The sequence below is a fragment of the Dendrobates tinctorius genome, unplaced genomic scaffold (assembly GCF_039654945.1).
Source record: "Dendrobates tinctorius isolate UK_male_01 unplaced genomic scaffold, ASM3965494v1 ptg000144l, whole genome shotgun sequence".
Taxonomy (NCBI): domain Eukaryota; kingdom Metazoa; phylum Chordata; class Amphibia; order Anura; family Dendrobatidae; genus Dendrobates; species Dendrobates tinctorius.
Window position 1 is genome coordinate 16,180,240 of NW_027361811.1, and position 17,016 is coordinate 16,197,255.

A 17,016-nucleotide genomic window follows, 5' to 3' on the forward strand; every position below is an offset into this window, starting at 1 on the left:
AAGTAATGATATGGATCCGCACAAAGCAATAATCTAAATAGCAACACTGACTGGGATTACATGGAGAAAATGATTTGCTCAAGCCTTTATCAACAGAAGATCTGCGTTTTACTTCTCTCAAGATATTTGGAACAACCTCCATGCATAATTCCTCCAAAAACGATATTCAGGTATACCTAGAAACATAGATGCCATTTTGAAGGCAAAGGTGGTCATACCAAATATGGATCCATTGCAGATTTTGACAAGTCTGCCTGGCTAATATAATATTTCTTCCTTTTAAGACAGAGCCAATTTGTATAAGAATTCCCAATTTAGGAGATAGAGGAAAATAAAAATATAAGAAACAAACTTTTAGACAATAACGCAACGGTTACAACTACAATTTTACAATATCTAATAATGTAATGTTTTAAATGCAAACCTACCTTAAATTTCCATGGCTGGTAAAGGCTCATTTTCTTAAGTCAGTTCATTTTTTTTTCTTTTGTACAAAGTCTTCTTTACAGAAAATAAATATAATACAGCTATAATACATAATCCGTGAACAAGTCTGACGTATAGAATAAATGTTCTTTTTCTGTGTGTCTTCCACTTGCACATCATCTGGAGATTTGGTTTCAAGTTCTTAGTAAGCATTTACAACAAAATGGAGGAGCGCATTTGGCAAAGAAAATTGAACAACTTGCTGAGGTGGACACTACAGGCCCTTGGTTCCGGAAAGGAGGAAAGAAAAAAAAAATTACAGAAAAGTGCTACTAGTAGGCGTCTCATTGGCAGTTGGAATTTGTCCCTAATAAATAACTTCATAGACTGTAGCTTTCTTGTCCCCTGATCCAGTGACAATGTATTTGTCATCCACAGAGATGTCACAGCTCAGCACAGAAGAGGATTCTTTGGACTGTGGGAAAATATAAAACAGCAGTGAAAAACTGGCGCTTCCTAGAAATATGGAAAAAATGCAGACCAGATCCATTCCTCTGGAAATCAAATTTATTGGCTAGGTGTGTAATTATCCTTTATTCAAACATTAGGAAGGAGCTGAATGAAGCTAAATAGTTAATTTTCTATAGCTGTGTAACAATATAAATTATGTATAGCTAAGGCTAGTTTCACACTAGCGTTTAATCGACGCAGCGCATGGCACCGCTAAGCCCCGCCCCCTGCCGACTCCCTGCCTGCCATCGAACATGGACGCTTGCGATCTGCGCACCCTATCTTTAGAATAGGGTGCGCAGATCGTGCGTTAGTACTTTTGAAGGTGCGCGCCGAACGCAGCATGTTGCATTTCGCTAGCCTTAGTCAGGGGGTTTGGCAAAGCTTAATGTGAAACACACATGATGCATCCCCCTGATGAAGATTGATGCGAAACACACATAGGGTGAATTTTCTTTGATTGTTGAGGTCTCTCTACTGACACTGCATTTTTACTAGTATGTGACACCACTGTTTCATCCTTATTTTTTGCTTGAATATTTATAACTGTGTGGCATTTATTATTGTATAATAATGTAAATATATTTACTGTAAATATATGCATTTTTTTTTCTACTCGATCTGTCCTATATTTTTATTGGGTGGATGGTGTCGCTGCCCACTGATCTATACTATGTTTTAACGTCTAACCTTGAAAATTTATTATACTGTTCTTTAAATGCTGTCTAATACGAATACTTACACTTTAAGATGTTGAGTCCTGCACATTCTTTACACAGGTTTTTTTTTTTTTTTAGATATAAAAATAGTGCCCTGCTTTATGGTAATAAACCCCACTGTTCTTGGCCAAATTCTTCTTTTCCAACCCCTCCAACTTTCTCTCTCACATGGAGCATCAGATTATTAGTAAAGCTTTGCGGTATCAGGTCTCGGGATTTTCTATTACAATCACTTTATAAATAGCATAGACTTTATAACAATAGGCAGCTGTGGAAAACTATGAGACTCTTCTATTCTTTGGCTGCACCTTTCATCCAATTTCAATTGTGTCATGTGTTTTTAACATTGTTATCAGATTTGCTATATATTTTTATTAATAAAAACTAATCTAGCAGCCACTGAAATGCAGAAAATGCAAGGTTACCTGGAATATACTGGCTCCGTAAGGTGTTCTCCAGGCATTAAGTAGGTTGTCTTTTCCAGTGCTCACAAACCATTTTCCTAAAACCAAAAATTATAACACATTAAATTCTATAGTGAAGATATGCAATCTTCGGTGTCATTTATGGTGGTGTACGGATGATGCACTCCTAGAACTGGGACACGCCAACAAGTTCCTACTACTAGAATAATGTAAAATTATATGTATAGAGCAAGATACGCATACATACATATACTTAACTCTCAGGCCCATGATGGGTTAAAAGGTTTTTTAAGGTAATTGTTGAAGAGCACTACAGTGACCCATGGCAAGCTACCTTATCCACTGTAATCCTCTGAAAAATTCATGAGCAAGAAATCAACCCTTTGGCATACAGCAACCTACACTGTGGAGGAGCAGCCCATGTAAATGGAACAATTCTAAAAGCAAAATGACCTACCGCAATGGGCAAACTTGAGGGAGAGTACACAGCTTTCATGAAGATGCAGCTGGTATTTGTCTGGCTTGGTGACATGCAAAACTTCGACATTGCTGTTCTCCATGCCTACTGCTAACCATTCACCAGTTGGACAGTACCCCAACGAGAAGATCTGAAAAATAAAGATGTAAACATCATAAGTTGACTTGGTAGCAAAGTCCATCCCAGGTTAAAAACCCTACTTCTATCTACTGAGCCACTTTAGATTTATCAGTGAAAGGTTTGTGATACAAGTCTACTGCATTAAAGAAGGCCTTGTCTGCTCTCCGGAGAGAGTCTTTAAAGCACTTATTATAATTTGATAAATTCGCAAAATGAAAAACAAAAACCTCTCGCAATGTAATTAACATTTGCCAATCGCGTATTAGTGGAGACGAACAGTCGACCCCTTTATAACAACATTCCAATATAAAAGCGACCAAATCATTGTAGCTACGGGGCTCAGAATTTACGGAAAGCCACTGCAAAACTGAAATGGGGTAACAACTGTGCTCTTGGAGGGGTATCACTAAACTAAACTTTCTGAAGAAAGGAAGCTCTTTTAGGAAAGTCAATATAGAAAGCAAGGCGCTAGAAAGACTTTGATCTACAGGAACCGCAGAGAACATGGAAAAAAAAAAAGCTGCTGCATAGTCAACCCTGCCAGTACATGGTGATGAGACTGTACCTGCGAAGTGAAGTCGTGTTGCTGGAGCTGTCGGCCTTCACGTAGATCCCAGGACCGCACAGTGTTGTCCAAACCTCCAGTCCAGAGCTTGGTACCATCATTAGAAATGTCAATACAGCTGGCTCCATCTGTGTGGCCCTGGAATTGCCTGATGATAGAAAACAAAAAGGCATCTTCACCACGACGAATCACAAGAAGTACACAAAGATAAAGTCACATATGCTACAACAGAAACTGATTAGTATTATTAAAACGACTTTCCGAAACAACAAACAAGCGTGTCTCTCCGGGCCTGTCAAAACAACGGAGAAGATGTTGGAGCATAATTTATACACAAAGACATTTCTCTCCTCCGAGTAGGTTTTAAGTTATTTCCAGAAATATCAGAACACAATATTTCTATTATTGCCAGAATACAATTTGCAACAATTAGGTCACCCAGGCAGCTATTGGAAACTATGATGCATTCCTCCAGTGTGTGCATTTCATAATAAAGGGACTTCAAGTGATGTAAAACTACAAGCAAAACAAAACGCTCTCAAACATATGGAAAAAAAATTAGACTTTGAAATTTGTAAGTACCGATTTTAATCATTAGTAAAATATGCATTTTACATTTTAGGACCTAGAGTTCAGGGTCTCAAAACAACAAGAAAATGTAATAGACCTGGGTCCTTTCTGTTATGTCTTTAGGTCCTGGCTTCACTTGCTTTTTTTTTTTGGATTGTACATTGGGAGTGTGCCTGTCTTCATTTTGGCATTCCTCCTGTCTCCTAGACTGTTTTTAATGAGAGAAGACCACAACTGGATCGGAATTCATTCTTGAGATTTAGGCCCAGGAGAAGACTGTCTGCTTAGTGTGGGGTCCACTATAAACAAGTCACCTTGTCATTGGCAAGCAGATTTTCAGAGATAGAGATATATGATAGAGAAATGGAAAAATGTTCAGAATGAACCTAAAATGCACTTTAATCTTTTCAGGTGAACCTTATGTGTCCATCTCTAAATTTTTGAATGCACAAGTCCATCTTTTAAATGTTTCAGTACTTTTTTCACAACTTGTTGTTCTCTAACAAGGAGCTTAATGGCAAAATTCACAACAGGTGTTTGATCCATCAAGTGGCCAACATATTTGGGGTTTATTTAGAATTGGTATTTAAAACAGTCCTCCTCATCATGCTGTTCACATTTTGACATCATGAGACTAAGAAGATACCTAACAATTGAACAACAGTACCTCGCCAATAAGAGGATGTTCTCAAACCAAGTGGCACTGGCTACAGAGCTTAGAGTGTCAGAAAATCATCAGCAGATTGCATCACAGAAACAGACGTCCTTTGGCCGTATTCCACACTGATAACCGCTTCATTGTGAACAATGCCCTTCGGAACCGGATGATGAATGCTAAACAACTCCAGGCACATTTAAGAGAGGTGAGAGGCACCCAAGTGACACGTCAGACAATTCGATACCGCTTACATCAGCATGGTGTGAGTGCTAGACGACCTTGCAAGGGTATCTGACCACACAACCAGGCACAGACATCATCCTGAGTAGGCAAGGGAGCATCTATGCTGAACGAGGGACCAGTGGGCCTTAGTGCTGTTCACTGATGAAAGTCGATTAACGCGGAGCAGAAATGATGGCCGCCAACGACGTTGGAGGTGTCGTAAAGTGATATGCATCACACACTTTTGTCACCAAATGAGTCTTTGGTGTTACAGTGTGGGCGGCATGTGTGTCTAGTCAATAAAGATCTGCCCTACACTTTGCGAATGCTTCTGTGACAAAGCCCTACTACTTGAATAACATCATTAATCCAGTCATTGTGCCTCTGCATGAACAATGCACTTCTAATTTCATCTTCATGGATGACAAAGCTCCACAACTCATCGAGGTTGCATCATTAGGGAACGGCTGCTGGAGACTGGGGTACCTCAAATGGAGTGCACTTTCTCCCCATCTGAATCTCACAGAAAACCTATGGGATCAGCTGAGTCGCTGTGTAGAGGCTCGTAACTGTGTACCACAAAACCTCAATGACCTGAGGACCACCCTTCAAGAATTTTTATTTAGGAAGGGTAACAGGGAAAAATGAACCCCAAAATTTGTTACGCAATATCTCCCGAGCATGCAGATACCCCATAAGTGGGAGAAAAAAAAAACTGTTTGGGCACACGATAGAGCTCGGAAGGAGCACGATTTGACTTTTTTAAAGTAAAATTTGATGGAATTATTAGTGGACGCCATGTCGTGTTTGAAGAGCCCCTGATGTGTCTAAACAGTGGAAACTGCTCACAAGCGACACCATTTTGGAAACTAGGCCCTCAAGAAATGTAGCTAGATATGTGGTGAGCACCTTGAACCCCCAGGTGCTTCACAGTTTACAACATTGAACTGTGAAAATGAAAAAAAAATGTTATAGCCACAAATTTTTAATTTTCACAAGGGTAACAGGAGGAATTGCACTACAAATTTTGTGCTCCATTTTCTCCCGAGTTTGCAGATACCCCATATGTGGGGGCAAACTACAGTTTGGGCACACGGCAGAGCTCACAAAAAAAGTGTGACGTTTTGGAAAGCAGACTTTGAAGGAATGCTCTGCATGTGTAATGTCGAGTTTGGAGAGCCCGTGATGTGCCTAAACGGTGGAAAACCCCCACAACTGACCCCATTTTGGAAACTAGACGCCTCAAGGAATTTATCTATATGTGTGGTGAGCACCTTGAGCCCACAGAATCTTACAATGTAGATTTGTGAAAATAGAAAAATAAATTAATGCAAAAATGTTATTTAGTCCCAATTTTTTTCCAAAACTTTGTTGTGAAATTTCTCCAAAGTGCACAGATACCACATTTTTGTTCGAAAACTACTTTTGAGGCACAGCACAATCCTTAGAAGGTAAGAAGCGCCATATTATACCGCAGATTTTGCTGGACTGGTTGAGGCTGCCATGTCCCATTGGCAGAGCCCCTGAGGTGCCAAAACAGCAGACCCCATTTTATAAGTTATACCCTTTTGGTAATTTATCTACAGGTGTAGTGATGATTTTGACTCCATGGGTGTTTTCAAGAAACAAGCAGCAGTGGATGTTGCTGGGTCAAAATTGCAAACTGCCGATGTAGTGACCAGTACGTTATGCCCAGCTCATGCGTCTGGAGACACACGACCGATAAATTAGGTGGGCTGTTATCGCTACAGAAAGGCCAAACATGTTGATGCAAAATGCGGTTTAGGCACATTGGGGCCCTGCAGGACAAGTTGAAGTTTTTATTGGTTCCATTTTTGTGCACATGACATTTTTTTTAAAAATCGCTTTCTATTTCGATTTTTGGGAGGCAGAAACAAACAAATCAACAATTCAGGATTTGTTTGTTTGGGTTTATTTTTATGCCATGCCACATGTGGCAAAAAAAGTGATAAGGCAGCTTTATTATTTCGGTCAGAACAATCACAGTAATACCACATTTATTTGTTTATGTTTTGGGACTTTTATACAAAAAGCATTTTATGGAAAAAAATTATTTTTGCATCGCTTTATTCTGAGAGCTATAACTTATTTTTCTGCTGAGAGCTGTGTGGTGGCTTTTTTTTTTGCAGGACAAAATGACGTTTTTTCAGCGATACCATTTTTATTTACCCGTATATACTTGAGTATAAGCTGACCCGAGTATAAGCCGAGGCACCTAATTTTGCCACGGAAAACTGGGTAAGTTTATTGACTCGAGTATAAGCCAGGTATGTATTGTCCCCTCATCCCTGTCCTGCTATGTGTGGCTCCCCCTTTTGTATGCATGGCTCATAACCCTCTCTCGCTGTTTCTTCAGCCCTGCATCTCTGTCCCAGCGCTCGCAGCTCCTTCCTGTGTTCAGCGGTCACATGGTACCGCTCATTAAGGTAATGAATATGCGATCCATGCTCATGGGAGTGGCGAAACGTGCATATTCATAACCTTAATGAATGGTACCATGTGACTGCTGAACACAGGAAGGAGGTGCCAGTGCTGGGACAGAGATGCAAGGTTGAAGAAACAGCGACGGAGGGTGAGTATTGATGTCTTCTGGAAGCCCCCTCCCCCACCGACTTTCTGAGACAATGACTTGCGTATAAATCAAAAATGTGCTGAAAATCTCGGCTTATACACGAGTATATACGGTACACTCGTCCTTTTGATAGAGTTTTAGTCCACTTTTTTGCCTAGTCTATAATTTATTTAGGATGTTCACTGGTGGGACAGTTTTATAAGTTGGGCTGTTACGGACGTGGCACTACCAAATGTGTAACTTTTTTTTTTTTTTTCAATATTTAATTTAAGGGTACTATCTATCTATACACACACATACACACATCATCTTGTGATTTTTAAAAAAAAATAAAAAACCTTTTTTTATAGGACTTTCTGCATTGCATTAGAACTGACAGTCTGCTCTCACACAAACTTGTCAGAACATTCACCGAGTATGATCAATCAAGTTTGCTAGAGCTTGGTGACCCGGATGTTGTCATAATGACATCGGGTTACCATGACAATCTGGCCCCCTCGATGACGTCGCAGGGTCAATGATCGAATGACTGAGGGGGCTCCTCCCCCCTGCCTTCTAAATGCTGTGATTGCTAGCGAGCGCAGCATTTAGGAGGTTAAACTGCCAGAAGCGGTGCCAGCATGGCTCCTGGTAGTGAGTGTCAGGTGTCAGCTGTCAGAATCAGCTGACACCCGGCTGTAATCGTGCATGCACAGGACGTATCCATATAGATACGTCCAAGGTTAATCATAGAATCGTAGAGTTGGAAGGGACCTCATGGGCCATCTGGTCCAACCCCCTGCTCAAAGCAGGATTCGCTAAATCATCCCAGTCAGATGTCTGTCCAGCCTCTGTTTGAAGACTTCCATTGAAGGAGAACTCACCACTTCTCGTGGCAGCCTGTTCCACTCATTGATCACTCTAACTGTCAAAAAGTTTTTTCTAATATCTAATTTGTGTCTCCTCCCATTCAGTTTTATCCCATTGCTTCTAGTCTTTCCTTGTGCAAATGAGAATAAAGTTGATCCTTCTACAATGTGACAGCCCTTTAGATATTTGTAGACAGCTATTAAGTCTCCTCTCAGTCTTCTCTTTTGCAAACTAAACATTCCCAAATCCTGCAACCTTTCCTCATAAGACAGGGTTTGCAGACCGGTCACCATTCTGGTCGCTCTTTTCTGAACTTGCTCCAGTTTGTTGATGTCTTTTTTAAAATGTGGTGCCCAAAACTGGACACAATATTCCAGATGAGGTCTGACCAAAGAGGAGTAGAGGGAAATAATGACTTCACGTGATCTAGACTGTATGCTTCTGTTAATACATCCTAGAATTGCATTTGCCTTTTTTGCTGCTGCATCACACTGTTGACTCATATTCAGTCTGTGATCTATTAGTATACCCAAGTCTTTTTCACATGTGCTGTCACTTAGCCCTATTCCTCCCATTCTATATATGCTTTTTTCATTTTTATTGCCCAGATGTAGTACTTTGCATTTCTCCCTGTTAAAGACCATTCTGTTAGTTGCTGCCCACTTCTCCAGTTTATTTAAATCTTTTTGAATCCTCTCTCTCTCTTCTCTAGTATTAGCTATCCCTCCTAGCTTTGTGTCTTCAGCAAATTTAATCAGTTTACCCTCAATTCCTTCATCTAAATCGTTGATAAAGATGTTGAACAATACAGGGCCCAGGACAGAGCCCTGTGGTACCCCACTTGAGACATTCTTCCAACTGGATGTGCAGCCATTTACGACCACTCTTTGGGTCCGATCACTAAGCCAGTTATGAATCCACCTAACAGTTGCCTTGTCCATTCCATACTTAGTCATTTTTTCAATAAGGATTGTATGAGAGACTTTGTCAAATGCTTTGCTGAAGTCAAGATATACTATATCTACAGCATTTCCTTGATCCACCCAATCAGTGATACCGTCATAGAAGGAAATTAAGTTAGTCTGACATGACTTATTAGTTACAAACCCATGCTGACTCTGTTTAATCACTACATTCTTATCCAGGTATTGACATACATGTTGTTTAATAATTTGTTCAAAGATCTTTCCTGGTATAGAAGTCAGACTCACTGGCCTATAATTGCCTGGGTCCACCTTCTTCCCCTTTTTGAAGATAGGAACAACATTTGCTCTTCTCCAGTCTTCTGGCACTTCTCCTGTTCTCCAAGAATTTTCAAAGATTATGGAGAGGGGTTCAAAAATTTCTTCTGCTATCTCCTTCAGTACTCTGGGGTGTAATTCATCTGGACCTGGAGACTTGAATTCATTTAGGTTAGCTAAGTGTTTCCTCACTATCTTTCTGTTTATAGATATCCTGGATTCTTCTATTCCCTTAATAGGACAGTGAATAACAGTTGATTTTACATTTCCTTTCTGAGAGAAAACAGATGCAAAATAGGAATTTAAAAGTTCAGCCTTCTCAACATCCTGTCTTACCATTTCATCATTTTCATCCTGTAAAAATCCTATAGCATCTTTGACTTTTCTTTTACTTTTGACATATCCCCAAAATCCTTTATTATTGCTTTTGACATCTCTTGCAAGCCTCAATTCATTTTCAGCTTTAGATAATCTGATTTGTGCCCTGCAGGTTCTGCAGACAGCATTATATTCTTCTTTAGATATGCCTCCCTCTTTCCATTTTATAAACATTTTTTTCTTCCTTTTTAGCATGTGCTTAAGTTCTGTTCATCCATCCTGGTTTCCTTAAATGCTTCCTATTCTTCCCTCTTTTCGGAATTGTTAACAACTGTGCTTTGAGAATTTCATTTTTCAAGATTTCCCATCCTTCCTGGACATTTTTGTCTTTAAGGATATCCAGCCATTGGATCCCTCCAATTCTCTTTCTGAATCCCTTAAAATCTGCCTTTCTGAAATCTAACCTTGACGTCTGAGTCTTCACAGGTCTTCCGCCTCTAGTTATCCAAAATTCTAAAATAGCATGGTCGCTACCTCCTAGGGTTCCAGCCACTTTTACCTCCTCAACCATTTCCTCCCTGTTTATAAGGATTAGATCCAAGGTAGCAGTTCCCCTTGTTTTCTCCCCTACCTTTTGGAAGATAAAGTTGTCAGCAAGAGAGGATAAGAATTTCCTTGACCTGTTAGTTTTGCCTGAGAGAGATTCCCAACAAATGTCTGGATAGTTGAAATCTCCCATGACAACTACGTCATATTTTTTGGAGAACTTGGCCATTTGATGCATAAAGAGTTCATCCATATCTTCAGCTTGCACAGGCGGCCTGTAGTAAATGCCTACAATGGTGTCCTTTCCATTGTTCTGTCCTTGTATTCTTACCCAAACAGTTTCCACAGAACTCCCAGTCTCTGAAGCTTCAATCTCTGTGCAGATATACGCGTTTCTAACATACAATGCGACACCCCCTCCTCATTTATCAAGTCTGTTTCTTGCAAATAAGTTGTATCCTTCTAGTCTTGTATTCCAATCATGTGTATTGTCCCACCAAGTTTCAGTGATTCCAATGACATCATATTTCTTTTCCTGTGTTAGTAGTTCCAATTCTCCTTGTTTGTTGCCCATGCTTTGTGCATTAGTATAGAAACATTTTAGTTTGTGATTGGTTTCTCTTTCTCCAATATTTTTATTAATCAGATTCTTTCGTCTTTTTTCTTCCTTTCCAATTCTAATAGCAGAGTTCTCAATAGCATTTGTCAGGTGTATGGCTTTTTCTGGTCTTTTGCTTCCCTTCCCATGTTGTTCTAGTTTAAAGCTCTCCTTACAAGTGTAAGGTTATAAAGGGGTTAAGACTGGAATCTGAAATGCTAGGCTTAAAGGGAATCTTGTTATCACGTTTCACCTATCTAAACTATTAATATGGGAATGCAAGTTATGGACAGCTGAAAAAAAATCCTACCTGTGTGTCTCATATTAGATGCCTTGCTGTTGAGGAATATTTTATCACTTTATATAAATGACCTCTTTCAGGCTATGGGGATGTGGAATATTTTATCACTTTATATAAATGACCTCTTTCAGGCTATGGGGAGGATGTTGTCTGCAAGATAACTCTGCCTCCAGAGCTTATTTTAAATATAAGGAGGAGTTACCAGTGTGAGAGTGTGAGACAATTAACTAACATAGGACAGGAGAAACAATATTTGTGTTTTTGGAGCTCTCTGAGCTCTGCTGCATTGTAACAATATTACAATCTGTCTGCCTGTGAGATAGAAGCTGAGAGGAACCTGCAGAAAGCGGCCATTATGCATCATACTGGAAACTCCACCTTCACGCAAAACAATCTCTGGGGTCAGAGTTATCTTCTAGGCACCATCTGCCCTAGAACCTGGAAGAGGTCATTTACATAAAGTGATAAAAGATGATTTATCCACAACAAGGCATCTGATATGAGGCACACAGGGATGACTTTTCAGCAGTCTTTACCTGTATGAGCATATTAAAAAATTTAAATGGGTCAAATGTGGGAAAGATTCCCTTTAATGAATCAGAGTCTAAATGTCTGAAAACAAACGAAAATCCGAGATGTGTACAAACACCTATATGTGGTCCAAGTGAAGTTGCCTCTAGTTGCAGGCAATATTAAACACTGCCTTGGCTAAACCCCACTTCATCCACTGTTCTTTGTTGCACAAGAGCTGCAGAAAATTTTACAAAATAAAAAAAACTCTGGAAAAGTGTTCTTTGTATTTTCTTTTCAAGGGGTTGTCAGGTTTTTTTTTTACCATATTGTCAGAATGGTTAAAAAAATACCCATCTCAGCAACCTCCTGCCACCTTATTGACGCTGCCAAGGCCCGAGTCCTTCCATACTTACAAAAGGACACAAAAAGTTGGCAGTCATTCACTGGCTGCAAGCGTGACATGCTGCAGACAGTGATTGCCTGCAGCAGGCAGATGTCTCTCTGTGGAGACGTCATGGCTGCAGCAAGAAGTTGAGTGCACTAGTTTGACAGGTCTTTGAGGATTCAATGTACCATTTCCAGTTCACTGATTTCAGATTTAAGGATTCTAGTTAATCCCATGAACAGGAATGAGTTTAGAAAATGGTCTAGAAAATGACAACTGAACTGATCTGAATAATATAAAAAAGTAACCAAAATCATGCTTTTCATTAACATCACTAGAGGGTATAGGTTTACTTAGAATTCAGCCCTCCCCATCATCTTCAAAGTGTAATGAGTAGACAACCACAAATATATACGTTATACACCAGAACTTCTGTGGGTTGTGTACACACACTGGCAGCTTGATACTCCGCCAGCGGCGGCCTTAAATCATTGTCACTCGATACAGTGGTGTTACAAACAGAAGTGACTGGAGGGGAATTCCTGAAAACAACATGAGCGTGTATAACTCAACCACTGAGCTGTGAAATATGTAAATATACAACCGCAACATAGTGACCGAGAACGGTATGAAGACAGGACAATCTAGATCACAGTATCATCCATGGCAATTAACCCCATCACATCTACCATGGGTTAAAGGGTAGGGGAAAAAAAAAAAAGCAATAACTGGAATAAAACCATTAGCTTACATATTGACCCACAAATGGCTTATAAATAGAAAGGGACGCGAGATCCATTACCATGAGATCTAATTTCATGGCAGTTTAGTTAAAACCCAAACAAACCTCCAGCAAGTAAAACCACTTGCCAATTAAGGCTAATGTGACCCAGGTTACATTAAGTCGACGGCGTCAGTGCAACACAAGCCTAACAGCCCAGGGACCTAGTTAAACAATAACCTCTATATAAAGACTAGAACATGGACCTCTATACTAACAGAGGGCATAGCTTTTTCATTTCTTTCTGAACCAAGAACAAAATCGAGTAGGTTTTAGTAGCGCCTTCGAAATTGTTTTTTTTCTGGAAATAGTTGAAAACCAGTTTTTCTTCCCTGCTATCATATCAGCTAGGGCATCAAAAGATGATGGAAGAAAGAAAAAAAAAAAAAAAAAAAAAAAAAGAAAACAGGTTTGTGCTGACCTAGAACATCCAGTAGCTTGTGGGATTAGCGATTTCAAAGCATGATATCCTCCCGACATCATAAATCTCTCAGCACGCCTCTTTATTTTGAGCACAACTTAACCATTCCTATGATGCCAGTTCTATGATTATTGTATGAACAGGAAATGGTGATCTACGCAAGACCTGGCGCCAACATTTGGGCTGAGCCACCTATATTAGGGAGTGTACCATCATACATTGCAGTGGAAAAGCACTTAAAACAAAATTTAATAAACGGATTGTGCCCCATAAAGGAGAGTATACAGCTTAAGTCATAAGTTCACATACACCTTAACTACATTCATTAATGACACACTTCCTGACTTTACATCCCAATGCAATTCCCTCTCATGGGTCAGCAGGGGTCACTACTATATTTCAACAATGCGAAAACATTACTACAGGCAAAAATTTTAGTTTATTTCTTTCGTTAGATTTCCTGTGACTCTCAAATTCACAAAAGAATTTAGTAGCCTTGCCTTCGGTCACATTTCAGGTCGCCTTCCACATACGTTTCACGATAAGTTGTTGGAATTCTAAACCATTTCTTCTGGGAAAAAAAACCAAAAACGGTGTAACTGATGTTTGTTGACCCCTTTTCTCGCACATGCTTTTTCAGTGGTGCCCATAAATCTAATATGAAATCAGGGCTTTGTAATGACCTTCACTTTGTTGCCCTCAAGGCACTTTGCCATCTCTTTGGAAGCATGTCCATTTGGAAGACTCAATTGTGCCAAGCTTTACCTGGCTGTCTGGTGACTTGATTTCATCAAAAAGTAAGATCTGTGTCTCCATGTGGAGTTGCAAACTGCAACCTGGCTTTTTATGGTGATTTTTGAGCAGTGGCTTCGTCCTTGCCGAATGGTCTTCCAGGCCTTGTAGATACAGGACACGTTTTACTGTTCATATTGATACTTTTTGCACCTTTTACCCACATTTTCACAAGGTGGTTTGTTTTATACCTTTGATTTGCATTTCTTGCACCAAAATATGCTCATTTGTATGCAACAAAGTCTCCTTCCTGAATGATATGATGTCTGTCTGCTCCTTGAAGATCATTTGAATAGATGACACAGTACCTTCAGGCATTTGGTCACATGGACTTACCATAATAGTCCACAATTCATTTTCCGTTCTCTTGGCTTATTTATTTTGCTTTTCACATGATGTCAAGTAAAGAGGCAAGTAGGACTTAAAATACTGCCATATGTAGACTCCAACTAACCCAAAAACTGCCATATGTAGACTTCAACAAGTGAAATTAATTAAAAAATTCAGAAGCTTCTGATTCCATAATATTGTTTTCTGGAACTTTCCAAGTTATTTAAAGACATTGGTGTATGTAAACTTTTGATCAACTCAAATTTTGATACAGTGAAGTAAAAATGAAATCTTAACTCTTTTGGATAAAATTGCTGGTGTCATGTACAGAGCAGACATCCAAAACAACTTTCTAAAAACAGATTGTTGACCTGAAATCTGTGGAGGGCAATAATATGACTTAATTACTACTTTAATGTATGCAAACTTAGGATTCCAATCTAGATATGCATGCTAAAATAAACATTAAAACATCTTGTCTGCTTGGTCTCATAAGTATAATCACATTGTGATAGATTCTTAAAGGGCTTTCCAACAAGAGACACTTATGGCACCATCCACAATATATACCTCATCCATCTCCTTCAGCGTAACAACTGTCATTTTGTAAAAGGTGTTGTAAACTTAGGGTATGTTTCCACGTTCAGGATTACATCCGGATTTGCTGGTTACAGCCGCAGTGTTTAATCCGCAGCATCCAGATGTTACAGCATAGTGGAGGGGATTTTATGAAATCCTGTCTCCACTATGAGTCCTAATACGCGGGTGACACACCCGCGAAACCGGACATGCAGCTCGTCTTTTTAGACTGCAGCAAGTGATTACCTTGCAGAGACGCTCAGACTCCGCAAGGTAAATAGCCTACTCTATGTATACAATGCGGCGGTTCCGGACGTGTTCAATGAGCACATCCGTAATCACCGCGAGTACAGAAGGGGGCGGCGTTTGAGCGGAGCGGGGTTTCCGCTCCGTCCAAAGCACAATGAAGGTGCTATGTGGAAACATACCCTTATAGGTGCTGAATAATGTTTTTTGAGAGGTGGGGGTCTGGGTCCTTAGACCCCCACCGATTGAACCAAACACAGATCTGAAGGTCACAGCTGCTGCATAAACTGCGGGCATGGTATTAAGACTGCCTGTGATAAAGAATACACACACAGACTTACAACCGAGACTGTACCCCACTTTGTGTAGCTTATGCAGGAGCTGAACACTTCAGTGCTCTGGGCCCATCCCCCACCAACCAGCAGTACAGTCATGGCCAAAAGTTTTGAGAATGACACAAATATTAATTTTTACAATGTCTACTGCTTCATTTTTTCTAATGGCAATTTGCATATACTCCAGAATGTTATAAAGAGTGATCAGCTTAACAGCAATTACTTGCAAAGTCAATATTTGCCTAGAAAATTAACTTTATCCCCCAAAACACATTTCAACATCATTGCAGCCCTGCCTTAAAAGGACCAGCTAACATCTTTTCAGTGATTGCTCCATTAACACAGGTGTGGGTGTTGATGAGGACAGGGCTGGAGATCAATCTGTCATGATTAAGTAAGAATGACACCACTGGACACTTTAAAAGGAGGCTGGTGCTTGGCATCATTGTTTCTCTTCTGTTAACCATGGTTATCTCTAAAGAAACACGTGCAGTCATCATTGCACTGCACAAAAATGGCCTAACAGGGAAGAGTATCGCAGCTAGAAAGATTGCACCTCAGTCAACAATCTATCTCATCATCAAGAACTTCAAGGAGAGAGGTTCCCTTGTTGCTAAAAAGGCTCCAGGGCGCCCAAGAAAGACCAGCAAGCGCCAGGACCGTCTCTTAAAAGTGTTTCAGCTGCGGGATCGGGCTACCAGCAGTGCAGAGCTTGCTCAGGAATGGCAGCAGGCAGGTGTGAGTGCATCTGCACGCACTGTGAGGCGGAGACTCTTGGAGCAAGGCCTGGTCTCAAGGAGGGCAGCAAAGAAGCCACTTCTCTCCAGAAAAAACATCATGGACAGACTGATATTCTGCAAGAGGTACAGGGAGTGGACTGCTGAGGAATGGGGTAAAGTCATTTTCTCTGATGAATCCCCTTTTCGATTGTTTGGGACATCTGGAAAACGGCTTATTCAGAGAAGACCAGGTGAGCGCTACCACCAGTCTTGTCTCATGCCAACTGTCAAGCATCCTGAAACCATTCATGTGTGGGGTTGTTTCTCAGCCAAGGGAATGGGCTCTCTCTCAGTCTTGCCTAAAAACACAGCCATGAATAAAGAATGGTACCAGAATGTCCTCCGAGAGCAACTTCTCCCAACCGTCCAAGAACAGTTTGGCGATCAACAATGCCTTTTTCAACATGATGGAGCACCTTGCCATAAAGCAAAGGTGATAACTAAATGGCTCAGGGAACAAAACAGAGATTTTGGGACCATGGCCTGGAAACTCCCCAGATCTTAATCCCATTGAGAACTTGTGGTCAATCATCAAGAGACGGGTGGACAAACAAAAACCTTCAAATTCAGACAAAATAAAAGCATGGACTGCTATCAGTCAGGATTTGATCCAGAAGTTGATTGAGAGCATGCCAGGGAGAATTGCTGAGGTCCTGAAGAAGAAGGGTCAACACTGCAAATATTGACTTGCTGCATTAACTCATTCTGTCAATATA

At 40.3% G+C, this 17,016-nt stretch overlaps 1 protein-coding gene across 13 annotated transcripts in view; it reads right to left on the reverse strand.

Moving 5' to 3' along the window:
• Positions 1 to 17,016, reverse strand: part of LOC141049516 (transducin-like enhancer protein 4) — a 188,951-nt gene that overhangs the window by 25,643 nt on the left and 146,292 nt on the right. For all 13 annotated transcript variants that reach the window (XM_073546051.1, XM_073546050.1, XM_073546049.1 and 10 more), the window contains 4 exons: positions 3,244 to 3,391; positions 2,538 to 2,688; positions 2,081 to 2,157; positions 429 to 901 (listed from right to left, as the gene is read on the reverse strand). In XM_073546051.1, the coding sequence (XP_073402152.1) occupies positions 794 to 901; positions 2,081 to 2,157; positions 2,538 to 2,688; positions 3,244 to 3,391 (484 nt within the window). In that variant the 3' untranslated portion in view covers positions 429 to 793. The remainder of the gene's footprint in view (positions 1 to 428; positions 902 to 2,080; positions 2,158 to 2,537; positions 2,689 to 3,243; positions 3,392 to 17,016) is intronic.